The sequence below is a fragment of the Clinocottus analis genome, unplaced genomic scaffold (genome assembly GCF_023055335.1).
Source record: "Clinocottus analis isolate CAN_PGR_092001 unplaced genomic scaffold, fCliAna1.0.p SCAF_2, whole genome shotgun sequence".
Classification (NCBI taxonomy): domain Eukaryota; kingdom Metazoa; phylum Chordata; class Actinopteri; order Perciformes; family Cottidae; genus Clinocottus; species Clinocottus analis.
Genome location: NW_027175931.1, coordinates 19,160,307 through 19,187,526, shown reverse-complemented (window position 1 = coordinate 19,187,526; position 27,220 = coordinate 19,160,307). Strand labels below are relative to the sequence as shown.

Below are 27,220 nucleotides of genomic sequence, written 5' to 3'. Positions count from 1 at the left end.
AGGCTACAGCTATACAGTGTGGATATGACATGCCATATGCATGCCTACGGCTTCAAAACATAACTATCCAAGTATCGAATTTAGATCTGTTGCAACATTAAATGGTGTTGTACATGGATATAAATGACATCATTGATTTGTCTTCAAGTTGATGTCTGACATTGTAAATTACGCTTTCCTGGTGTTCATTTCTGTCAACGTATCATAGTGAATCACTGCTGACTACAATAGTCAGTCTGATTTTCCTGAGTGATCAAACAACAAAAACATCTGCTGTGAGCAGACATGTCTTCCCACTACCATATGCACACTCATACTTCTTTAAACACATCAACTGGAAATGTGTGTGCAGAAAAATCCAGTAGAATACATCATCTGGCCGTATTGTTCAGTCAGCCCAAAATGAATGCAGTATTTTAAATTTGAAGAATACAATGCTGTACTTCTTTATGAAGATTTTGAATATGAAGATTTCCTTGTAAGAGCCTTTTTAAACTTTAATGCTTTCTCAAGCCAATTTACCTGTAACGTCCTGCACGTCAAAACACAGCAAACCTTTAATCAACTGTTATTTAAACACATGGTGGAAGCCTTTTTGTTTATTTCAGTCCAGTACCTTTCATCAACAGATAAGTGCCATTGGCTTTGTGAGTGCTAATGGGAATGTTCTGAGACAGGAGATGTTTTTCATTCTCTTTGTCTGCTGCTAACATCTCAGAGCTGTTCTTTCATGCATTCTTAGAAGTAATTCCTGTCCAAGGCAGAAAAGTGTATCATCTCCAGAAGACAGCAGCAGGAAGTTTGTGTGCATTTTCCCTCGCTAGGACAAGGACGTTGTCTTGGGCTTTTACTTTGCTGCTTTTATTTCTTCTTATATTATTGATAAACTTCCATGTATGCAGATGGTTCAACAATATACACCTATAGGAAATGGCGTCCCTCAACAAAGAGTTGCGGACAGCAGGAGAATGGGTCACCAGCAATAGACAGACTGTCGTAAAGCTTCTTGGTGTTTGTTTTTTTATTGTAAACTATATGTATATTCAGACAGTGTATCCGGAAGGTATTCACAGTGCTTCAATTTTTAAAGCATTATTCCGAAATGGATTGAATTATTTTTTTTCCTCAATATTCTACACACGACACCCAATAATGACAAATTGAAAAAAAAAAAAACTGTTTTGGGGAAATTTTTGCAAATCTAGTATTCACAGCCTTTGCCATGACACTCAAAATTGAGCTCAGGTGCATCTTCTGTCCTCTGTTCATCCTTGAGAAGTTTCTACAACTTGATTAGAGTCGACTTGTGTGTCGTAATGATTAACATTTCTGTGTGGATGCCAGGAAGAGTTGGCGAATATGGATTTTCATAAAATCCAAAATGGTGGAGCTGAAGAGATGCGATTTAAAAAATGATACAATTAATTGCCATGTAATTCACAGTCTGTATTAGTGTGTGTTTGCTCTGAGACTTGTGTTTGTGGCACACGCTAGCGCAGTGTTTTTTATAACAAAGATTCAGATCTGTTGGCTATTTCTCACACATATTGAGCTGTGTGCTAAAGAGCTAATTAACAAGGGCTGTTCTGGAGTTCACAAGCAGCTCTGACATCGTAATTAGATCTTAATGACATTTCAGTGTTGGAATGGCTAAACTGAGCACCCTGAGATGAGGCAAAACCAGTGCTGATTTACTGACGGAAAAGAGAAAAGTGCCTGACACTATAGCAAGCGCATGCAGGAAGGGTAGATGAGGAGATGGAGAGAGGAACGTGGACAAGAGGGTGTTGCTGCTCTATATGTCCCCCCTCAGTCATACAGTATGTCTTTTATGAGATAGCGTGTATTGAAAATTGGATTTGATTAACACTGATATACGACTCATTCCATCGTTCTCGCTCTAATGTTTTTTCATTCTCTCTTCCAGTGAGATATGGGACTTTAAGTTACCCAGTAATTACTCTGCACATGTCCCAGTAGAATCACTCGTCTCTCATGAGCCTTCTAATCGGATTCTTCGTATTTATTACCATAAAACTTCAGCATGCTCACTCTAGAAGTTACTAAATGTATTGTCAATGAAAATAACACGATAATGTTCTTTCTGGCAGATGAGTGGATACGATATTTTTCCTGCGGTGCTGTGTTTTGCATTGTAGCTGATTCTGCAGTGGATTGCAGGGGATAGTCTCTATTTTTTCTGGTGGGCAGGCTGTGTATTTTTAGCTGAAAAGGTTCATGCACATTTATGCAACTCAACGAAGTTGGTGGACTGCGATGAAAGAACAATGGGCTGCAGTAAAGAAGGAGACAAGTGCACAGGTCTATAGACATCAAACTACCCAATTACCTTCCTGCTGGCGACTGTATACACATGTGTATGCAGTGCGAAGAGGCGCGCCCCGGCATCAAGTCAAAACCTTGACAAGCCAAAGGGTAATTGATTCAAATCTTCCAAGGCAAATATTTATTTACCAGATGAGTTGCTCTGTCTATGTTTGCCCAAGCTCAGCTGGCCTGCACTGCCCTTCACTTGAGAGCAACCATTAGAAGGGAAGGGACAGCGAAATGGAGAGAAAGAAAACCAACATAGAAAGCTAGGGGATGGTGATGAGGAGCCCGAAGAGAGTGCAACTCAGATATTACATCAGAGAAAATGAGGGAGGAAAAAGGCTAAATAGAAACTTTGTCGGAAGCCCCTCGCGTGGCACAGAGAGAGGAATAAACAGAGTGAGTGGATGTTGGTTGAAAGATTTGGAAGCAGGAGACACATTACTAAGAGTCTGTTTCTACAGATGCTGTTCTGCGTGCAGCCATGTCTGTTTATCACTTTCCTCTTCTCCCCAAGCCCTCTGTCTCATCTCTATTCCCCCCCTTATGTCTAGCCTAAATCTGTCAGAATACAGCCACAAATACCTGGCAACAACCAGCATCTAAAACCACCGCCTCGTCTACCCATCTTTCCTCCCCAACAATGCCTGAAGCTTCTGTTCATTTGCGCTTCCTCCCTGCTACTTTCAGCTGTTATTCATTTTACTTAGCCTTAAAGGGTTTACTTAGCATTTTATTCGACCATAAAGGGGCAATAAAGGAAAGAGCTTGTTTTTCTTGTAGTGCGATCAGCAATTCTTTTTAGCATGTCTGGGTCCACAGATGCCCGTGTATTTCTGTGTGTGTGTGTGTTTTTTAAAGAAGGCCGTGGATTCGTTATTCTCTATAACAGGCGCAAAGTGGAACATTAGCCCCACATGATCAGTGCTTCACTCTCGCATTCTAGTTGTGGCATAAGGCATCTTGTCTAAATGGTGTATGAGAATGCTGCAAGCATTAACTTTTGCTGAGATGGTTTCTCCTCTTCCCAGATGGATGTGCTGTATAATCCGAGCCACTGATGGAAAAAGCCCAGAACCCTACAAACTCTGATCTGCTTATTATGTGTAGGCTTCTTTTTGTGACGCCTCCTTCCTGTGGCCATGCTGATTGATGACCTATTGACCCCTTGTCTGGCAGACGAGGGATCATGGGGTGATGTAGATAAAAAGAGATGAGACACCTCTGTTTGTCAGGGTCATATTAACTCGCTCACTCAAAATCAAGCCAAATGAGTCAAGAAGATTTATATTGAAAGTCAACTTTATTTACAGTGTTAAGAAACAGACATTTACAAAAAATTAACAAGAGATGATTACAATGACCGAGGTGTGTGTGTGCGGGGTGGGTGGGGGGTGAAACATGGTGGGAGGGAGTAAGAAAGACTGCCTCTTACATGTTCAAAGAAAGGCTGGGTCTAAACTTGACACTGCTGTCAAATTGACTTGAACATCATCTCTATTATATAAACCTGCAAGGGGGTGAAGGTTACAAATACATGATTTTTTCTTTTTGTATTTTTTTTACGTTGATTACACCAATTAAGGCAAGCAGAAGAAGTTTCATACAGCAAAAGTACTTTAACGTATTTTCCTAGAGCTTTAAGCTTTGAAACGGGTCAATTTGACCCTGAACATAACAGGAGGGTTAAACTAGCAGACGGCTTGTGCCGCACTCGGGCCTCAGGCTGCCGGTCATGGGGAGCAAAAGAGTGTGTCATGCTTCCAAGCTGCGAGTGAGTCATTGACTGACAATGCTGTCAGATAGTAGATAATGTACTCTATCTGTAGCAAGTAGATAGGGATTGATCTTATTCAGGGCTCTCATAATCACACCGTGCTTTGCATGCTCCGTATTGATCACTATGGTAACGAACAACAGGATGTTCACAACTCTCTGTGTGTGTGTGTGTGTGTGTGTGTGTGTGTGTGTGTCCATCCCAGGTTCACAGAGGCAGATACCATTGTGATGGGGGACGTGACGTACGGGGCCTGCTGCGTAGACGACTTCACCGCTCGAGCCCTCGGAGCAGACTTCATGGTGCACTACGGCCACAGTTGCCTCAGTGAGTGCCTTGACCTGTCCGTGTGTATGTGCACTCCGTCGCTCCGCACGCACTATTGTACTTCACAAAAGGAACGTGCGAGTGGGCGTGCATCAAGGACAAACGCCTCCTGAGAGATTGGGACGCAAGAAAAAGAAAGTCAGGGACAGACGCAGCTATCGACCAGCGTTAAAACGTAACTAGTCGGCGCAGCCCGGCTGTAGGAGAGACGGCATATCAGACCTTTGGAGCCCGGACATCACATTTACCCAGCGGATCAATAGGAAACATGCATTAGTGCTGTCCTTTTGAAAACCTCAAGCAGTTGTTGAGGAGCTTCACCCTCGCCCCCGTCTGTCTCTTGCAGAACATGGGAGGAAATGCTAAATCAATAGTTCTGATATCCATCCCGGCCAGAACAAACTCACCTCTCCCCAAATACCAGAAATGACCAACAGAATTTTAATACACAGAAAAGCTCTCGCTGTGCTGCTGTTGTTTTTTTTTTTTGTTTGTCTACGTGCGTGTTGTGTGCATGTTTTCAAAAGAGATGGGATGTGTACTCATAGGGACCCAATGAAAGTAAAGGTAAAAAGCCCCGGAGATCAATTCGTTGTGGGCTGTAAAGTTAGATCCGATATTAATTGATGGAAGAGATTTTCAAAGAAATGAGATGACCTACAGATTCTCAAAGAATCCTCGTGCATCCGGGCGCCACTGTGTTCCTGACCTTCATCACTCAATCATGAGGACATCATATGCACTGTTGCCCATGATGTCAGCTACCTGTGGGAGATTAAAGACACTGTGTTCTTCCTGACTCAGAGAACCTTTCTCCCCTGCATCCCTTTCATTTCCTCTGCGGTATCTGCTTTTGCGAATATTGGCGCCTTCTCATCTTTTGTCGTCATAAAGCACCTCCATCTAGTGCAGGGCGATATGGGCAACATCATAAAACCATGTTTTTGGAAATTATAGTTATATTTGTTGATATGAGCAAAGATTTCCTTATTTTTATTAAACCTCCTTGATGTTTCACCAACATTTTTCTGTGCAACGAGTCCAAATAAAAATTAAACACTTCAAGAAGGGAGTCGGAGTGAGTTGAGGAGAGAGAGAGAAAGCAAAATAAAGTTATAAAAATTAAACTTGGTTATTTACAAAGGCGGAAAAAAAAGAGCCCGGAGAAAAGAGAAAATAACTGGCGAGCCACAGAAGCCTTGCTGAGATATCGGGCCTGCTGCCATGTCTGTTGGTATTACTGGACCTTCTTCCACATCACAGGCTGGTCTTCATTGTTTTGGTGGCCAGACTCATTTTGGAGGAGCTTTGCAAAGCAAAACCTACCCATGCGCTTTAGTTTGAGCTAGTGATATTCACAGCATGAAGCCATAACATTGACATAAAAGGCTAGTAAACAGTTAGCCTCTTCCAAATAATCATGGGGCCTAAAGCCTTGTTTTCACCAACAGCTCCTCTACGACGGCCCTCAATGCTTCACAAAAAGTGGCCGCTCAGACTGACGGCAAACGTTTGGATTAGAGCTACGAAGTTGAATTAAAAGTTATAGCTATTTTATAATGTAATTGTTTTTCACAAATACACTACATGTATTATAATTATTTTTGCCTATTAGCTTATTTTCTCATTGCAAAGCTGCCTTCATCTGTTTCTCCTCTGCGGTGCACCGCGACCGGCTCTCGGTCGGCTTGGAAAGGCTCGGGACGAAGGTGGCACGCCGGCTCTGCCGGCCGCGTGCTTGAGAGCGCCCATGCCCGGACCTCGCCGCTTTCCGGGGCTATGGATTACGTGCCTGCGTCGTCAGGGCCGGGATCGGTCCACGTACAGGGCGTCGGAGGTCTGGGGCGATGTCAGCAACCTACCATCTTGAAACCAGGACCAAGGAGTCTAACGCACGCGCGAGTCAGCAAGTGAAGGCTGGCGCGCACCGGCCGATGTGGGGTCGCCCCCCCACAGCTCGTATGCTCGTAGTGAAGCCGTGTGGCGTAGCGGGTATTGGACTGTATGAAGGCGCCGGGTATTGATTGGGTCGGTCTGTGACTGTAACTCCTGGGATACTTTTTCCACCCAGTCCGCCCGTGAAGTGAACTAAGCGACACTCACTGAAGGCCTAGGTCTGAAACGCACGTCCCGCCACTGGTCTTCACTCGTAATGCCACAAATTTGACATAAATCAGTTCAGACACCAAGTGACTGCTGCATTATTCATGAAGTTCTCCAGAAGCACAATATGGAACCTGTTAGTAGATATTGATTTGTAAATAAGCCAGTAAACCCCGGTGTTCAACCTTTTCTCAGTCTCGCTTATATGCAGCCATGAATGTGCCTGCATATTTGTTTACGATCGGCCGCTAATAAGCAGTCGTACCGAGTGACCTTATTGCTATAACACATGGAGGCTTAAAACCACTGATGGGGCAAGTGAGTCCTGTCCGTCTCATTGTCTCTAATTGCAGCGTCTAAGTGCTCTCAGGCTACCATGCTAATGTGAACACAGATCGATGTTACTTTTCTTTGCCCTTTACGTTTTGGGAGTGCCTATAAACAAGCAGGCTGGATTTTTACCCGACTCATCTGGTCCTTTATAGTCTGATATATTTAACTCCTTGGTTTCTCACTCACATGTCACCTGCAGCAAAGGCCCCCAACCACTTTTTTTTTTTTTTTAAATCCTCGTCCATCCTTTTCCCATCCTACTCTGCTGAGATGTGAGCCAATTCATCACTTCCCTTTTCACTTAATTGACAAGCCCACCCCCCACCCCCTCCCAAAACACACACACACACACACACACACACACGGTGTCCCATTACTTTTTTCTTTCCTATCTTCCATGCCTTATCTTTTTTTCGAATAAATACAGTACACTATTAAATTGCCTACCACCAGCCCCAAATTGAATTTTAGTGTTTTCCAGCCTACTTTTATTGAAATATCCCATTCCTCGCTCTCCATTCCATCTGCTTTCAACCTTCTGTGAAGACGTGTATCTCTCAGATCTTCGGTCTTTCCCTGTCGACCCATCCCTATTCGCCCACTTTTTCTTCTGTTTCCTTGTCATACTTTGCACCGCTAAGTGCTCGTCTCTCCTCTCTCTCTCTCTCAATGTTGCTTTAATCTCCACATCAAGCTGCACCCGCTCATAAAACATCCCCACCATAATGGGTCATTTGCTTAATCATAAAAAAAATGTTTAAAAAAAGTCCCCTCGCTCCTGATCTCCAAATTAAATTTACCACAAAAGCAAGAATAATTACGCTGATCAGCAACAGCAATATTTCTCCTTTACCCCTGTTTTCTTAGCCTCTCGCCTACTATTTCAGCATCTTACTCGGCTCGTGTTCCAGCTACCTCTCCTAGGCCGGGTGCGTAGTAAATGGCCTGTGAAATGAATGGTGGGAATAGTAATCCCATGTGTCGCTCTCCTCCTTTAAATAATTGAGGTTTTTGCATCAGTTCCGGCATGTGCTGGACATTCACGCTGAATAAGCTTCACTTATATCACAGCATCCACTGAGATATATATATATATATATATATCTATATATCTCTCACATATGAGCATGTGATGTGTTCGCATACAGCGCCATCGGAGAGCATGTGCTGCGTTTTAATATTTGAGCCAGCATCAATAGTGTATATACCGCAGGCTTACCTGACATAACGGAGTGAATTATTCATCTTCGTCTTTCTTTTGTCTTTGTCTCCCTGCAGTCCCCATAGACTCTACGGCAGGTATTAAGATGCTGTATGTGTTTGTGGATATCCAGATGGACAACGCACACTTCCTGGACACGGTCAAGTTCAACTTCCCTCCTGCACACACTCTGGCACTCGTCAGCACTATTCAGTTTGTGGCAGCACTGCAGGTGATTAAACACTGGGTCTGTTTGATGGTCTGTATGGATGAGTCCATTTTTTCAGTCGGACGCAGCTGCCACGATGCGGTTATGTGTTTTGACCTGAATGCTTATTGCCATGTGTGTATTTTCTGTTTAACCTTGATTTTTGTATGTGTACAGTATAGGAACACACACATATAGATTATTCTCTGAATTTTCAACAGTATACTTGATCTGGTTCCTGGCTTTTTTTTTTCTTAACAAGCTCGTACTCCACACTTAAGCTCAGCTCAAATGTGTGTTTGAGAAATCCAGCAGCAGTTATTTTTGATTTGAAAGGTGGAATGAACTCGGAAGGCCTCTCAGTTCAGCGTCGTGCCCAGTTCTGCTCTTTACATAAGTAGTGGCAGCGGCAGCAACTATAGTATTAAGCAATTTTTCTATTTTTTTACACTCTGTTCTATAATGCATTCTGTTGCTTTCGTTACTGTGTTGAACAAACACCACTTTGGTTATTCACTTATGTGTTTGTGTTTAACTGTTGTTTTTACACCACACTGCCTTCGTCGCTCAGATTTTATATCGGGGTAGTACTGTAGGCTTGTTGAGGTCACTCAGTATGGGCGGGAGAAGCTGGAAGTTCTCCCGTATTCCCTGTGGATTGCTTTAAATTAGCTTTAAATTGTTAAATGTATTCTTCCACCTCCCAGCACCCTAACCCTTTTTATTAGACAGTCTCTTTGTCGTGTGCTGCAGAATCATCAATCCACACATTTAAACATGATTGGCCACATTTGGAGTTACATTTATGTTAAACATGACCCAGTCACAATCACTCTCAGGGCACATTTTCAGTCCCATCTGTAGTGCCGTGCCCTAAAATCTTTGTCGAATATGATTTGTTGAGATGCTTAGTCTTTCTTCATGCTTTTTTCATCATGAATGACTTGAAACCTACTAGCACATCACTGGTTAATAAAAAATATGTATGTGGTGTTTTTGTGTGATTCTTTAATGGAGAAAATCTGCTTTACAGATTACCGAGATTACAGAGTAATCGACAAAATCACATTAGTGTTCGTTGACTGTCTTGGAGGGCAGCATTAAAAATAAAGTGTGTGTGTGTGTGTGTGTGTGTGTGTGTGTGTGTGTGTGTGTGTGTGTGTGTGTGTGTGTGTGTGTGTGTGTGTGTGAAGCATTCTAAACCTTTCTCTCTAAAACAAGAGAAAGGGTAAAGGGTGAGCACCCCAGAACATGTACATCTCTAACTGTCTTGTCTTCTTCCCTCCTCCATGCTGCAGGCTGTGAGTGCCGCCCTCAAGCCAGAGTATGATGTGCTGGTTCCACAGTGTCGACCTCTTTCACCAGGAGAAATTTTGGGCTGTACCTCCCCTCGCTTGGATCGCAATGTAAATGCCATAATGTAAGACACCTCCATCCTTCTGTCTCCCACTTCACACTGTCAGCACAGATCCGAGTCATTCGCCCTCTTAGTCAGAAGGGAGATATCCTGATATCTAAAAACATCCAGCCGTGATTCATCTCGATCCCCACTCACACCAGGTGCCATTGTCACCCTGCCATTTCCGTGCCCACCCATGTGACATGTGGACTAATCAGTATGACATCACACCCGACATCGCTAGCGGTGACATCTAACTGTGTCTGCGTGTTTCCATCAGACTTCTATTATATCCAGCCAGATGCTGATTCTTAACAGCAAGCCTAAAAATACCTCCACGGCGTGCAAAGCATCTAATTGTGGAAAGCTAGACAGAACCGGAAAACTTTTCAGCTGTTTCAAACAAACCGCGTTTGACACCTACTGTGGCTCGTGAACGGGGAGAATTGATAAACTGCCATTCGTCTGGACATTAGTTTCAGCTTGTGTAACATCTTATTTCCTATGAAGGGGAGGAATATGATGAGTCATAAAAGACCAGCTCATTTTTACATCAAAATGAAGACTGAGTGCATGCAAGACTTGTCAAAGTGAAGCTTAGGGAAAATACCGCTCTGGCAAAGTAACACGTTCAGGCGACAAACAACAACACCTCCGCAGCCACTTTGTGAGTATGCATCTCGTGCAGCTTAGCGGTAGAGGAGAGAGAATCCAAGGCTCTGTGGTGCACAGTGAGTTGAAGTAATTCCCCGGGTGTCTAAGTGCATCACCTGGTATATCTGATCTGCACACTTCTAGTGTTAGTCCATGTGATTAAAACCTCTCAGTGCATGAGATTAAAAAGGCTACAAAAGGACAAGCTCCGCCATATGCATAAACCAGGACCCATGGGAGGCCAAAGTAGTACGTGTGTCTTTCCCAGTGTGTGTGTGTGTGTGTGTGTGTTTGTACTTGTGAAAGGCGTGGAAGGGTTAGGGTGTGCTTCACCTACTAATCCTATGTGCGTTGTCTTTGATGTGCGAATAGGGGTGTGTAGTGGTGTGATGGGAGAAAGAATCGATTAAACTGCATGAGTTGGTACGCCACCTCTCTCTCTCTCTCTCTCTCTCTCTCTCTCTCTCGCACTCTCTCGCACTCTCTCGCACTCTCTCACAGACATATACCACACATGTGCAAATTACAGACATGTTCAGGACTTCAACCCTCCTGACGTGGGCTGGATCTACCTCATGTACAATTTATAATAAATATAAGTTATTATTATTATATAAGCAGTGTCCAAAGCTTAGTTACTAGTTCCCTCGTTCCCCTCTATTGACAAGCTTCCTTCCACCTTAATGAGTCACTGTTGAGGTATTATATACTTTGCATGATTATTTTTTTTGTCCATCACCTAATACAGTAAATTAATATTTAACATTGTGGTATGTCACATTAATTAGCTATGAGTCAGTGCTCCAATTTTTTACCTAATTTTGAGCCACTTGAGCGTTATGGAAAATAAGTAACGGTGTATTAGTATTTGAGGCCCATCTTAAAGCTTTAGAAATGTCCCGGGCTGTCTCGTTTCTATAATGAAGAAAATGATGTTGAAACGCTGCAATGAAAAGAGGTATGATCACTAAACCATTTATATCCTCCGCCTCCACTCCAGCTCTCGTTTGTAATGGAACAATACGAAGATGTGAATCTGAAGATATGGTGTTGCATAATTCAAAGAGACACAGCATCGCCATTATATCGAGAGCACTTTCACGATGAACAATAGAATAGGAATGTATGTGCTGTGATGGTAGCTTAAGATGGAGTCAAGCACACCAGCCTCTTGAAGCTTCGGGGGAGCTGAGGTACACCATGGCTAAGGTGCAACATGTGTATTGTGAACATAATGGCCTTGGATGCAAAGAGAAGCAATGCAACAGAGGCGCCGCTCGGGTTCATTCCGTGTTATTTGTGACAGACACACAAACAGTGAGAGATGTATGTGTACTTGGACACACGCACGCACACACACACACACACGCACCTAAAAATAAAGTCTTGGCTTGACATGTCTCCAGGTAGCCTACATGGTAAACCACCCACGATCTGATTTAAGCTGCTCTAATAGTTAACCAATTAGTGGATGTAATTGCATGTCCAGTCTCAATAGGCCCTCTGAGCCTGTACAGTAATCTGCAGAAGTAACGATCTAAGCCCCTCACAGTACCAGCAGGATCCTTCTCAGCCGCTTCGGAAAGGGGAGTTTATGCGAGACCGTTCCGCCTGAGCTTGTGTTTTCAGGCACCTACACTCCTCCGTGTACTTATGGTTAGTGAACTTTGCCTCCGCTCGGGCTGTGGCGATTCCCCAGCACCAGACCCTGGGTTAATTGCAAGGGCTTGCATTTTCTGTAAACAGCATGCTCCAATCGGTGGGGTCATGCTCCCGGACACAAGTGATGCCACCTCAGCCTCAGGCCTTCTGCCTAGTAACACTTTGGTCTTCTGTTAAAAAGGCTGCGCAGAGAGGAATGGAATTTAAAAAGCGAGAGAGAGAGAGAGAGAGAGAGAGAGAGAGAAAGAAAGCCGTTGTCGGAGAATAATAGGCCAGTATTTATTATGGTTGCACATTCAATTGTATTGTTTAGAGGGGGTTTTCTTTGCACATCTGGTTCTTTTTTTCTTCTCTTCTTTTACCTCTAACATTGAATTGCATGATGCTTTTCTACAGTTATCTAGGAGATGGAAGATTTCACCTGGAGTCAATCATGATCGCAAACCCAGACATCCCTGCTTACAGGTATTGTGTAACAAAACGACGCCATTTCTCCTCAAATATTTCTGCTTATATTATGTATTGCGGTGTCATACTGCTATTTTTTGAAGATGAAGTTCTGATTTGATAAGGTCTTGTTTATATGCAAAGTGAAATTGTGTCGTTATACACATATGCACTGCTGCACATATCACAGGTCTCTCTCATAAACAAGATTCTAATCTCAAGTGAACCTCTTGTACCGGAGAAAAGGAGATTAGATCCTCAGACATACCTCCATTTTTTTTCTAAGATATACTAACTCCTGTCAGACTTGATGGCTTTTCATGATTGGATTTCTTTCCTCTTTTTTTGCATTTCTGTCTTCAAGACAGATAGCTGAACAATAGCTGGTAGTGTGTGTAATATGGTCATTTTATGAGTATACATTCCATTGACATTGGCGTGTCTTTGCCTTTTCCTGCCTGTGTTTGTTTGTAGATATGACCCCTACAGTAAGGTCTTCTCCAGGGAGCACTACGACCACGAAGCCATGCGTGCCTTGAGGCTGCGGGCTATTGACAAGGCCCGATCTGCCCAGAGATGGGGCCTGATCATGGGCACGCTGGGCCGGCAAGGTAGCCCCAAAGTCATGGAGGTGAGAGTCTGCATCTTCACAGTCATCATGTCCTGAGGTTTGTGCAATGGCTTGTACTGTTTAGCAGTTTATCTGACAAATGGTTTGGTTTCATGAAGTGCTAATAGGACCAGCAGTCTTCACTCTGGGAGCTTGTTATTTCACATTTAGGATGATGCAGCCAAACGGCCTCTGCGAGAGTCCTATCTTGATGCCCACTAGTCAATCCCTGACTTGGGGAACTAATTGATTGACCGAGAAGCACTCTCCGGCCACTACTAACCCACCAGTACTCATTCCTCCCGATGCCTTCCCCTCCACTGCTCATTCTCTTCATTCTCTCTCCTTCTGTTTCATGTACTGTTGTCTGGTTGAGTTGGTGGCTATACCGGCCTCACATAATTGGTAGAATGAATGCACCTGTAGATGTATCTTATTATTTTTTTCAAACACTCCAGACCTAGGCCTGCGGTATGCATCTTTTAAGCTTATATTGGTGCACTTCTCCTGTTTGAATATATCCAGACATGAAAGATAAAGTTAGCATTGATGTAGAAATGTCAACCAGAGAGGCAAAAGTTTTGGTTTAGAGTGGCAGGAGAGGGTGTATAAAAAGAGGGGGTTTTGACTAAAAAGACCCACCAGCTATCCCATAACGATCTGTCGAGATTAGGAAGTACAGTGTCAGATATCCTCAAGTAAGGGGACAGAACTATCTTTGATAAGAGCACTTGTATAAATGTCTCATGATACTCCCCAAGGACAGTGGATATCAGCCACTGTCATGCCTTTATCTTACCAAAAGAACCCTTATGGGATTTCTTCACTTGGTTTGGCTGACTTCTGCATCCCTGAATAACACCGTAGTCCAAGTAGCAAAGCCCCGAACTTCAAGGCAGAAACAGCAAAGTGAAGAATTCCTTGAAGTGGCTCAACAGTTTAATTTTCTGATATGCTATATAAGTCCTGGTGTCTGAGCTTGTCCCCAAGGTGCCCGATCCAGCTCAATACGAGTAAGCAAAGTGGGCCCACTATCCACCAGGGTGGTATTGAGTCTGGTGGATTGCAAAATGTAAGGCGAGGCTGAGGGTCTTGTTGTGCCGAACCCTTGCTTCTAAAAACATAGTTTGGCTCACCTCTACACACGGCATCAATTCTGGAGCTAACCTCCTGGCTAGCACTCAGAGGTGCACACATCGTAATGCTACAATCACACTGCGAGCGACAATAGCAGCAAAACAACCAAGCTGGCAAGTTACATCGTACAAGTGTTGCTCGTGCACTCCAAGAGTCAGAACTAAACACGGAGAAGCAGCGCTCAGCTGTTTTGCTCCACATATCTGGAACAAGGTCCCTGAAAGCTGCAGGTCTGCAGAGACCCTAAGCTCCTTTAAATCCAGATTGAAGACTTTTCTGTATGCCGCTTCTTTTAATTGAACCACATTGATGGATATTAATCAATTTTTGCATCTCACTACTGCATATAATTTATTAAACTGCACTGCAACTTGTATTCTATGTTTTGCTTTTTGACTGTTTTGAATGTTTTGAATGAATGTTCTTAATTGTTTGTTTTTTTTTTCTTCTGCATAATGTTTTGATGCTTTTAATGGTTTTACGTGAAGCACTTTGAATCGCCTTGTTGTTGAAATGTGCTAAACAAATTCGCTTGCCTTTCCTAATGTGTAGTAATGCGGTCATTGGAAAGTTTCCCTCACTGCGTGTCTGGGCACATAGACGCCGTTTACACAAAGTTTTAAAATGCGTCTTGGAAGATCGGAAGTGGACAGCGCTAAATACAAGTATTAATGAACGCCAAGATGCTTTGTGATCTGATCACTCAAACAGATAGCTGAGGTGGTCCGGGACACATTTGACCACATGTGTTATAGTTTAAACGCTAATGCATCCTGATGCATTCCCGTCAATGAAAGTGAATGTAAAATACGTCATCCACGCCACGGCTCTCCTTGTCTTTTCCAATTTTGCCTCTCCTTTAACTTTCTTATAAAACTCAAATTCAAGCGAAGTAAGTAAAGGAAATTAGTAAGTACATTTCTAATTCTACATGAAGCTTGGAGTTTACGTTTCTAAACATGAAATCCGTGTTTATTGTCTTCAGGCTATCATGACATAGTATCATGAATGTTGCATTGATGTAAACTTGACATTTCAGATGTAAAAAAAAAAGAAAAGTTTTTGACATTATCTGAGTATGTAACCCTTTTTTTTAACAAAAAAGACTCCTAAAAAAATACTGTCTAACATTATAGCTTAAAATATCAGTCAATACATTTCTTACATTATTTGTCAAGGTATTACATTATTGGGTTTCAATATATTTTTGATCAAATTAAGTGCAAATGTTGGTATATGGTCAGTCAGGTGTCATTACATTTCAGGATATTATCACATTATTGGTGCTACCTGGGTTACACATCGCACTTGGCGTAAGAAGCTGGAGGACAAGGTTGAGAAGACAATTCTGTCTGCAACCTGGCAATGGATATGTGAGGCTGGATGAAATAATGAGATTATTAACAGTACAGCAGAAACTTCTGGATCACCCTAGATTGCATATATATATATATATATATATATATATATATATATATATATATATATATATATATATATATATATATATAATGTGTGTGTGTCACTGTCTGTGTGGGAGGGAGTTATGGGTTTTGTGATTGGTAACTTCTTTTTTTTTAATTTGATTCTGTAACTGTGTGGATTGCAAACCTTTTCATGTGTCCATTTTAATTTTTCTTCTTTCTCCTCTAAGCACTTGGAGTCCAGGCTCCAGTCATTGGACAAGTCCTTCACTCGAGTGCTGCTGTCTGAGATTTTCCCAGGCAAGCTGGATTTGATGCAGGATGTTGATGCGTGAGTATTAAGATGCACCTATACATCAACTAACACACACTCAAATTAGGACACCTATTTTCTAAGTGAATCTGAACAGCTTGGCTTCGGCAGATGGTTATCGTCAGTAGAAATGTTCTCCCTGAGCTGCAATGCATGAACCATTGAAAGCTAAGATTTTTTTTCTGATACAGTGAAAAGGTTGCCATGTTATTTTTGTTAATGCAAAGACTTAAAGAGCCTCATTTGGTAACACCTGCCATGATTTCCAGAAACCTTGACCTTTTGGAAACCGTGCGTAAAAAAAATATTTTTTAGGTCTTTTTTTGGAAAGATCTTTTTGGAAAGATTTTTTATGATCTTTCCAAAAAGGTGTCTTATGGACCGCTCTACGAGGCATTTTTGGGGAATCTGGCTCATTTCATGCTAGATGTTCATACTTACGATCAAATTATCTTTTTAAAGTATTTTTTTTTTCAAAGACTTTGCTGAAATACATACAATAAACACAAGTATTGGAATTAATTTGGGGTTCCTACAATGACTCAAACACAGGGAAAAGGAGGTCTGGAGCCAACAATGGTTCCATCGTTTTCAACAGGTTAAAGTTTGGATTACTGTCATTATCTTCCACAAGTCGCTTAAACACTTTTCCTTTGCCTCATTGTTTTCCTCTCTTGCACATTCTTAATCCTCGCTGTGCCACTTTGTTAAAAAGATTGGCTAGTTTGTCTTTCGCATCATGGATACTTGACGGGACTGTTCTGTTCAACAGCTAGTACTCACCTAAAAGTTGCAATCAGCAACCTTTGAAATGTATTCTGGAAGCATCATTGCACACAACTTGCGATTCAGCATAACTTTCAAGTGAATACTTTAACAAGCAGCAGAAACACAGACGTCTACAGTCTGGATCCTCATAAACAAAATTGTCATTCATGTCTTGGTGAGAGTCGATAGTTTTGCCTTTGTAGCAAAAACAAATAGCTGAGCATAATGCACACTTTCTTCAACTTGGACACAGGGGCATAGAAAGGGAAATGTTGCTCTTGAATAGTCTGTTAAAGTGCTTTCTTTTCACGATGTACTTTTGTGAAAAGCAAAATAAAACCTTGTGTGACGTGTTTAATCTTAAAAAAAGAAATTGCATTCCTGCAAACAATTGAACACTGAATGCTTTCTTATTTACTCGCATACTGTAGCTACATGATTACATTATTAGTGGACTTGCTGATCCCCATCAATACCCATCAATACATGATAATCAGAGTGTCCGGCTCTGAACTAAGCCCTGTCATTTAATATTAAGTCCAGAAACGTGTATTACAGTCAGAAAAAAATAAATTGCACTCTTTGAGTTTCCTGAAAGAAGTATCAAGTGCTCGGGCTTCAAGGTGCAGCTTCTTCAATTTATCTGACTTCCAACCAGAGGTGAAGATGGACAGGGGGTTAGTGAGACATTGATGTGAAACATCTCCAATCTCACACACACACACATGCACCTCACACACACATGCACCTCACACACACACACATGCACCTCACACTCCCTCGGATTGGCCTCTCACTGTGGAATAATGAGTGTGATGTGTGAGGGAGGAGTGGGTGAGCGGAGGACAGAAGGTCTGAGAGAGATCGAGAGTGAGTTGGAGAGAGAGCGAGAGAGGGAGAGAGAGAGAGGGAGAGGGAGAGGGAGAGAGATGCAGAGGTAGTTGAGGGGGCTGTGTTTGGAAAGCGCGCCATTGTGGCAGAAGTAATGCTTTTCTTTGTTTTTTGGCTCTCCTCTTTAGACTGTCGTATGAGTGGAACTCTGAAATTACGTAAGTCCGGCACGATTCACCCGACCAAAACAAACTATTACCGACAAAAGCTTCTCAACGATGTCTGTTTCAGTCGGATTTATGGCCTTGATGTCAAGAAAACTAAAGCGTTAAGATACTAAGTGAAGCCCATTTAATGTGTGTATTGTAAAATCTGAGAAGTACACAATATACATTTATACTCTGTGGCCAGTTTAGAAGTTACAAATAGCTAATTAACTTTTATAGATCATATATAATGTATATATATAGTGTAAGCCATTAAAATGTAATAACACCACACACCAGAGGCTCCAAAATGACCATGAAGTTGAATTAACACCGACAGTTTGAACAAACACTGAACATTAAAAGCTTCATGAACACATTTACTGTTGTTGTCGACTGGATCGGTTTTTAGCGAGTACCCAATAAACGGGAAACTGTATATTAATCAGGATGCAGCAATTTTGTATGTGTTTTTTACTTTAAAAAACAAGGACATGGTTTTGTTTGAAAATGTTCAAGAATATTAACTAACACTGGAGTTTCCATACCGTTCATAAAACTATACACATCTAAACTAAAACTAAATTGTCTTTCAAATTCACTAAAATCAACTAAGAGACACTCCCCTTCGAACTAATTTTTTATCCTAATTTCTTTTCTTTCTTTTTTTTTACCTTGTGTGTTTTCTTTTTCTTTGGTTTGTGTCTAGTTATGTATTCATGTTTCCACGTCTTAATTTCTACTACTTTGTTTTAAGTTAATACTTTTATGGTGGATGTTGTTTTGAGTGTTCTTGTTGGTCTGATTGAATCTTTATACCATTTTTTTAAAATCTGAACAACCACGTGTGCTGTCATGTATTCATCATAGTAATGCCTTCGTCAATGTTTATTGTTTTCCACTCACGGCTTTTAATAATCTGTAAATACTTAGGCATGAGGCTGCAATAGATATTACAAACCACCAGGTGTGTGAAGCGGTTATGAAGCCACTGTGTTGAAGGAGGAATAAAAGAGAAAGAGGGCGAATGAGAGTTAGACAGTCGGGTGCCATTAGTGCTCAGCACAAGCCGGCAAAGCGTACAGCACAGAGCCCACCCCCGGGCTGTCTCTGTCATTAGACTCATATAAACAGAGGGACTCCATTAGCATATGCTCTTAAGTGTGTAATTAGGCTCTCCCCAAGCAGGCTTTAAACTATTGTACAGATATCTGTACACCCACACACTTATCTCAAGACTTCAAATGCCACCCTGTGCATTGCAGTCTTTTATCTTTCTGTTTGAATTGTGTTTTTTGAATTAAATTGTTCTCATTCAATTAGGTTTGCAATTTAAAGGTGAGCATTCTACATTTCCCCGCAGTGCTTAAAGGTCGGGCATACACGCTTTTACCAGGTCACGACTGTGTAATTGAACCGAAGCACATGCAGGTGGGGGTCTGCCGAGCGGTATCGGGGTGTAATGGGCCACCGCAGGCAATGCAGCTAGGCCAGGCCTGGAGCTCACATTGCATAGCAGAGATAAATGTCACGCAACCTTACCTTTTATATATCACAGAGTAATCTATGTCAGTCCTGCATCCTGTTCTTCTAACTCCTTGCATGTCTCAAAGGGTTCTTCTTTCTATTCACGTAAACACCTCCTGCATGGACTGAAGAGACAGGTTTTCGGTCAAAGTCTAATTCCTACATTCCTCATTTTTGGTAAATCTTTGCTTTGGAATAAGTGGTGAAACAAGGCTTCACTGCCAGAGACAAGAGCCCACATTTTTGCTTTGTCTCTCCACCTCTTTGTATTTTCTTTCCTCCAGCTCTCTTTGTTCCACTGCACACCATGATGTGGAGTTTCAACTGTGCTGACTAGATTAAAGGCCAGAGAAGGGCTGGAAATACAATTTAGACCACATTCTGTGGGGGCAATACCTGCCATGGCGCCATGCATTTTACTGAACTGCACTATTCACTCAGTCTTTGTGCTAATATTAGAAAAGTCCCTTCTGGGTCTATGTGCCAATCAGCTATCTGCGCTCTTTCATGCTTTCTACCTTACTTTCCAATGCCAGCCCCAAGGATTTAGGAGAGGAGTCTTGGCACGGTTTATTAAACACTCCCCCTCTTTTAACCTCCCAGTGTGTTCTTTTCAGCTCATTCTACACACTACACGCAGATGCATACAGCAGGAGCGCGTATACACGTCGACACACATTCAAGTGTGCACACGAATACAACATGATTGGTTCCTTTCTCCTGTGTGTTTGGGCCAAAGCGGTTTGGATACATGTGGCATGTTCGGCTCTGGTTATGAATGGCAGCCGATGGGCTTAAAGGTCATAGCTCAGATTCCACATCGCCATCTCTACTCCGCACACCCACTGTGGGTCTAAGGAGATTGCTGCGTAAAGCTCTGACTCAGCTGGCTCTCGCATCATGAATGGAGCAGGGGGGTATGTGGGGGGGGAGGAACTTGTGTGAAAGTTGCAAGATGAATACTAGACAGATGGGAATTGTTGGCGCATTAGCGATCCCATGAAAGTATCCAAGTAATTGCGGCAAAGAAAAAAAAAATCCTTTAAAATGTTTTCTATCTATACTGCTGTACTCTCCCATACTACTTTGCTTGAATCTCAAATGGATGTATTCCTTTTGACATTTACCCACATCTAACGTAATCTGCAGCGCTCCTAAATGCACTGCAACTCGATTCACATTTGTCAATATAGCTGATGGAGCTCCGTCATTAGGATCAGGGACCAGGGAGGGTCCGCTCCCCCGAGTGAAGATGGAGCCGTGGATAGCATTGATCCGTGAAAGATAACCCCCATAGCCCACGGCCGCTGCTCTCCGTCTCCATTTTCCCATTGTTATTTTTTTTTCCCTTCCAGCTGTTTACATCCACGCCCTTCTCATCCCTCTCTCATGCATTTTCTAGAGTAAACACTTTTCTTCCCGACAATCCTCCTCCTCTCTTCTGCCTCGGTTCTCTCTTCGCGCCGTGCCTTCTCAATCCCCCTCCCTCCGTTTTCGTCTTCACTGCTCTTTCTTCCTATTGCTGTATATTTGTGTCCTTCCCTCTCCTTTTTTCACCCCCCTCCCCATCTCTTTCATATACAACACCCCCCCTCCCCTCCCTCCTCTCACCCTGTCTGCCAGCTATGTAGGCTACCTCCGTGGAGACCGGGGCTGGTGCGGCGTTTTTCATTCACTCACCTAACCTCTCCCTCTTTTTCTTTCAGTGCTTTTTTTCCTCTTTTCACCTCTGTGCACTTCTTTTTTTGTTTTACTGTTTATGCCTCCTGCAACCAGCCCACCCCTCCCCACCACCACCACCATCGCCCCCACACAACTTCCTCCCTCTTTTTCAGCCTCCCGCTTTCACTGGCTGGCTATGCATTCAGACTGAGTAGCGTGGCTGTCTTTAGAGCTTTTCCAAATCAGGACAGATCTCTCCAACAGATGCTTGAGATCAGGTGGAGGGAGGCTTCCTGCGCAACCCATTGCATCACGTATCCACATGCGGCGTGCAGTCACAGATGTGCCTCGCCTGTCGAATAGGATCTCGGTCTCGCCCTCTCCGACTGCATGTTTTGCGCACACACATGTGGGCTCTCTCACGGATGTACATTTGAGCACAAATCTGTTCTATCTCCTCCCTACAGGTGGGTTCAGATCGCTTGTCCGCGCCTTTCCATCGATTGGGGCACAGCCTTCTCGAAGCCCTTGCTGTCTCCGTATGAGGTAAACCCGCATTGCATAGTCTCACGGCGAAATCACAGCCGTCACTCACTTATCAGTGGAGGCTCATGAATTACACACACGTGGAAACACACAGACCTTTCTGCCACAACACAGGCCCCCCTGACGGATGTCCTGCTGACTCCTTCATCAAAGCACATGAGATAAAGGAACTACTACAGTGTTGTGGGGGAAGCATTTGCAAGGGTTGTGTATTTGTATAGGACTCATCAAGGCCTCGCTTGTGCTGGGGATGAGGAATCGTGCCGACTCCTCCCTCCCTCTTTCCTTCGATCCCTCTATCCCTGCTATAAAACACAACAGCACTCCAAACACGTGCGCAGGAAACAGCATCAGCAGAAGACTAGCCCCCCCTTCTGGCCACAGGACCATACGCCCTCCTCCCTCCTCCCCCCTCTCCTCCTGCAGCTGTCTTGTTTTTCTAAAGAGAGAGAGATAGATTGGACAGCAACCCATAAAGATCCATTTCAAAACAAGCGTTTGTTTGTGTGCCGCTGCAGCTGGTGGAGACACGTTGCGATGTGCTGGCAGTTGCGTGCCATTATGTGACTCGACTGGTTAGCGTTTGATGTCAACTATTAATTCATTCGATGATTTTCCTCAAAGATATGCAACTGATTTAAAACCTGGTGAAATGCCTCCGAGGGGAATCGCCGTCGTGAATATCGGAGTGCGATTTCAAATGCTCGCTGTTTCCCCTCCGACTACACATCCGTGTGCACCGCTCGTGCTGCTCATTCAATTCAGAATGAGGCCATTAAGAGTAATGATAGCGTTCACCTAAGGAGGAAAAGTGGTAATCGTTTTGTTTTGTTTCTGACTGAGGTCTATTCTGGTTCATGTGAAGTCTGAAATCACCCCGCCTGTAATGAGGAAAAGCAGCAAGCTGTTTCCTGAAGCCTTTTTTTTGTTCAAGCTCACTTTTCTCTCCCCGCTAGCTATTTAGGAACAATGTTTGTGCAGTTAAATAATTTGCGGCCGCACTTGTGTCTATATGCGTGCGGTTGTGATGAATCTTAATTCACCAACATCTCATACCTCTGAGTGTTCTATGTCTCAGTGTACTGTGCTTTTATACTACGGCATTTACCATGAAGATGAGGAGGAACGAGATGGGAGGGCGGAGTGAGCAAGAAAAGGGATGGGGGTATGGTGAGGGGCAGCAGCATTTATTTTCAGTGCGTCTCATGTTATATTTATAGTCAATAAGACACACTTGGCTCTCCTGTCAGAGCAGGGATTAGCAAGAAGCTAGTTCCAAGGAGAGAGGCAGTTGGTGGGAGAAAGGACGAGAGCAAGGGGTAAGAGAAATGAGAGCCGGATGGAGGCAGAGGAAAGACGAAAATTAAGAAAACTCTTACCAGAAGGATGTTTGAGGACAGGAAAAAAAGATGTATCTTAGCATACAGATAGATAAATTAAGAGAAAGTGATAGGTTCTACCTCAACAACGCATGCATAGGGTAAAAATCTGGTATATGATATATTTAGCGTTTTACATCGATGTCTATACATAGAATGAAGCCATGTAAGCAAGTTATATATGTATCGCATCTTTCACAGACGGCAGTCACAAAGTGCTTGAAAAACAATTAAAAAGATGAAGCAAAGATGAAAACATACAGTAAGACGTTACAACATAAAAGATAGGACCTAAAAGCCTGCCTGAACATTTTTTTTGTTTACGCCACTTCTAAAGTACATAGATATCTTAGTCTTAAAATGTGCCAGAGGATAGAGGACCTAAAAGCTTAGCCGGGGCGTAAGGGTGCACCAGGTCCATGATGTACTTTGGAGCCAGGCCATGCAGGGTTATGTAAGTAAGCACCAAAATTTGAAAATGGATACTTAAGAGGCCAGCGCAGTCGAAATAGGTGTAATTTCTGACCATCAGTTGGATCGTGTTAAGGTCCAAGCGGCACCATTTTGTACTTTTTTAAACGTGATATGAAGACATAAGGCAGGTAAACGGGAGTCTGAATGTGACTCGATAAGAACAAGTATTAACATTAGATGTCAGGGATTACTCACAAATCACATGAAGGTCACACAGACAACTAATGATTTTAGTTGTCAGTTTATCTGCATTTAACTGCAGATAAACTTCAAAAATGACTCATCGGGTTTCAATAAAAAATTACAGCTGGATGTAATCAGGATCATCAGCATACAAGAAGTTCCCCCAAGTGGCAGCATGCATATGGAAAATATAATGGATTCCATGATCGATCCATGGGGAACGCCACATGGAAAAGCAGCCGTGCCCATCACAACTCACTCAAATTACTCAAATGTCATCCTATAAATACACAAGATTTAACTCGTGGATTTCAATTTGGTGATCAACAGAATAAAATGTGGCACGAAGATCCAATCAAGCGAAACTTAACAATCTCGATCATCTGCAAACATTCAAATTTAGACTTCAAGGAGAGCTGTTTCAGTGGAGTACATTAAGTTTTCTGGCAGGAAGGGGTCGAAGTTTTGGCTTGGAGGAAGTAAAATCATATCTATATCTCCACGGCTGTTGCAATTACCCTTTGTTTCTTGTTTACATGCATGTATATAAATATATTAAGCATGTTTAGGGAAGTGCTATGTTCCTGTTTGAAGTTACGGCCGGTACCCTACCTGCGGTAGTAGTGTGACTGTTGGTGCACACGATACCAACACCATAACCGTGATGAATTACCTCCCACTAGAATAGAGATTTCATCACTTTAAGCTGTATTTTCGCGTTTCCTTTGAACTGAACTCTCCAGTGCGTCACATGACCTGTTTTCTCGTCATTTCCATACATCATTGAAATTTTGCCGAATTGTATGGAACTCGAGTTCGGTCTTGGCATCGAACCAATCTAAAAGATGTATGATGAGTTGGATGAATTAATAAATGAACAATCAAATGATTTGTTCTTTCATTCTGCACGCATGTTTCTTCATCTGTTCATACATTTGGCTGCTTTCATTCAGAATCAATATTCACAGGCACTTGTCTTCCGTATGGAGCAGTCTGCTCTTATGTCACTGCACTGTCGTGCCTGTGCTGTTGCTTTCCTCTAACAGCTGTTGTGTCATGCAGTGCAGCTGCATAGGGATAACATGACAACCCTGCCTCTTATCCAAGCTTAATATTATGACACCTGTCTTGTTTTTTTGCAACTTCTCATCACTGTGTGGTGTGGTTTCCTGCAGCTGCTTAGCCCAAATACTGCAAATACAGTCCTGGATAACAAGGAGGGGGGTGTGAATCATGTATGGCCATTTAAGTGGGCTGGTATTGCACTTTTTAGGTTGTGAAGCTTCTTTTTTGTCTTTACCTTGTTTGTGACTGTCCGTCTCACTATTTCTCAGGCAGCTGTAGCGCTACAGGAAGTCAGCTGGAAGGAAGTCTACCCCATGGACTTCTACTCCAATCAGAGTCTGGGGCCGTGGGCACCCAACCACCCTGACAACCAACCTGTGCGGCCCCCCCGGAGACCGACTCGGGTGAGCAAAGGGCGAGAGATAAAAGGATGAGTGGCAGAGGGAATGAATGAGAGAGGAGCAGGGAGAGAAGAAAAGCCGGTAAAGAGCGAAACGACGTTCACCAGTATGTCACCACACTGACACCCAGTGGCACAATGACAGCAAAACATGTATCTCAGTGTCTTCCTCAAAGGGCATAGTTGTGACCTTGACCTTGATTTGCATCACGACTGTTCTCATCTATTCAATAACTGAATAAAAGATAGATGTGCAGGTAATTGCGTGCAGTGTGAATACACCCTGCAGATGCCAGCGTGCCTCACATTACCACTAATCTGTCTGAGGTAGGTACTGTCACTATTCCAAGTGTTAATACTATCCCTCTGCCTGCCTGCAGAAACAAGACCTGGAGCCAGCTCTTCCCACAAAGCAGTGTGCGCAGAACCAGTGCGCCCCCTGTGGCTGTCCAGGGGAATGATACATCGCGTCCAGCTCAGTCTTTGACTCGCCTCGTGCCTGCCGGTGCTTCTGCCTGTGCTCATGGCTGGAGGGAGGTCGGGCCACAAGAGGAGAGTGGGTATTTGTCCAGACAGTCTATCAGGGAGCTAAAGCCAGAGCGGTCACTCCTCAAATGGATTACCAGCCATAAATAATCCCTCATTTTACAGAACGAACAGATCAAACCAAATTCATTGCTCTGATCCGCATGTCCTGCGTGTGTTCAGAGCTCCACACGGCAAGCTACCGAGAGAATAGCTTGTGTGTTCGAGGTCATCCATGTTCCTGTGAGTCACATTCCCCGCGAAGGAGCTGCTCTTTGCTGTGTGACAGGAGCTCTTTCTGCATAGAAACATGTGGGTGTTTCTTTTGTGATAGGAGTAAACACGTGAGGTGACCTTGAGTATGGTAAATGGAATTAAAGCGTTTATGTGTGGTGGATCTAGTCAAACGCAGTCCTCCTCTCCTTGAATAAAGTACTATATGTCTCATGACTTTGCTCAAGAGTATTCCACTAAGATGCCGATGTACCCTTGTTTTGCTGTTTGGCTTTTCGAGTCAAACTCTGAAACAATAAATCAGAAATGTGAGTGTTTTTGATGAAGTCAGTGCCATGCTGAAGGGATGGGTTTGTGTTTAAGCGCTTTGTCTTAAAAACAGTATTAGTTGCTCTATGAGTGCAGTGCTACTGTAGTCACGACTGCTCTCCATCCTCATTATTTATTGATGGAGGAGTCTGTCAATAAACAAGTGGATGAAGCCTCTATTGCTGTGTGGCTGATTGACAGCCGCGCACTGTGGCTCCATCTGATCCCGAGAACTTGCACATTTTTCTCCACATTGCAGCACATTGTCTCTCAGGTGGGGCTGATCTTCTGCGAGATTTGTTATTCGCCTACAACTACGAGGCTTCTCTCGTCAGACCCTCCTTCTACTTTCCACCATCGTATCTCCTTGGCAACAGAGGCCATTATGATGCAGCCCGTCCCGCCAGATGTCTTTTTCTCATGATGTGTCTCACGTGTGCCACTAGTGGCTGGTGTTTTGAAGAGCTCAGTACTTGCTACTGTACAGTGTGTGAAACATTCAAGAATAAATTATTGGGCAGCAGAGCAGCTGATGTTTGATTTATTTTTTGCCGCATTCTATCAGGGGGAAAGAAGAGAGACGTTTAATACTTTATCTCTTCTCCACGTGTGTATGTGCAGTGTTTTATCTCAAAACCAAAGGATTTGTTTTGCTTTAGATATGGATGTGTTTAAAAACTAATCTCCAAGCTGCCAAGAAATGCATTTTTTTGTGTGATCGGTGTAGAATTTACACCATTTTAGACAGAGACGGAACAATGGGGATTTAAATATTGTAATTGAAGTCCAATATGGCCATTACATTGCTAAAAATATTAGACAAGAGCAGAAGTCAAGACACTTCAGTGTATGCATACCACTGTCGAATGTTTTAGTGTCTCATGAGTCTTAATGTGTGACATAAAAGCATATTTTCTTTCATCATTAATAATCATTTGTAAAGTAATGATACAACATTAATTACACAAAGTCCATGATGGAGTAATGAGTATACATTCAAATAACTCGTATAGTAATGATTATACGTTCCAATAATTCATGCAAATTTACATTAAACACAAGTAGACTTCTACACGTTTCATTCAAAAGTCACGATCACACAACAGGATACATGTTTAATTCCACCTCGCTCATTACTTTTCCATGAATCCCTTTGGACAAATTGCAATATAATTAATACATGTT

The 27,220-nt window shown here is 42.9% G+C and overlaps 1 protein-coding gene across 4 annotated transcripts in view; it reads left to right on the top strand.

Moving 5' to 3' along the window:
- Positions 1 to 27,220, top strand: part of dph1 (diphthamide biosynthesis 1) — an 84,392-nt gene that overhangs the window by 25,783 nt on the left and 31,389 nt on the right. The window contains exons 4-13 of one of the 4 annotated variants that reach the window (XR_011077980.1): positions 4,314 to 4,435; positions 8,150 to 8,304; positions 9,579 to 9,700; positions 12,392 to 12,460; positions 12,917 to 13,073; positions 15,844 to 15,944; positions 21,388 to 21,466; positions 24,837 to 24,971; positions 25,348 to 25,523; positions 26,295 to 26,563. Coding sequence is in view for 2 of the 4 variants with exons in the window: in XM_068585851.1 (XP_068441952.1) it covers positions 4,314 to 4,435; positions 8,150 to 8,304; positions 9,579 to 9,700; positions 12,392 to 12,460; positions 12,917 to 13,073; positions 15,844 to 15,944; positions 21,388 to 21,466; positions 24,837 to 24,971; positions 25,348 to 25,428 (1,021 nt within the window). In the remaining 2 variants the exon portion in view is untranslated. Of the gene's footprint in view, positions 1 to 4,313; positions 4,436 to 8,149; positions 8,305 to 9,578; positions 9,701 to 12,391; positions 12,461 to 12,916; positions 13,074 to 15,843; positions 15,945 to 21,387; positions 21,467 to 24,836; positions 25,050 to 25,347; positions 26,564 to 27,220 lie in introns of those variants that run through there. The other 3 variants (XR_011077981.1, XM_068585851.1, XM_068585852.1) reach the window with 3 other exon arrangements.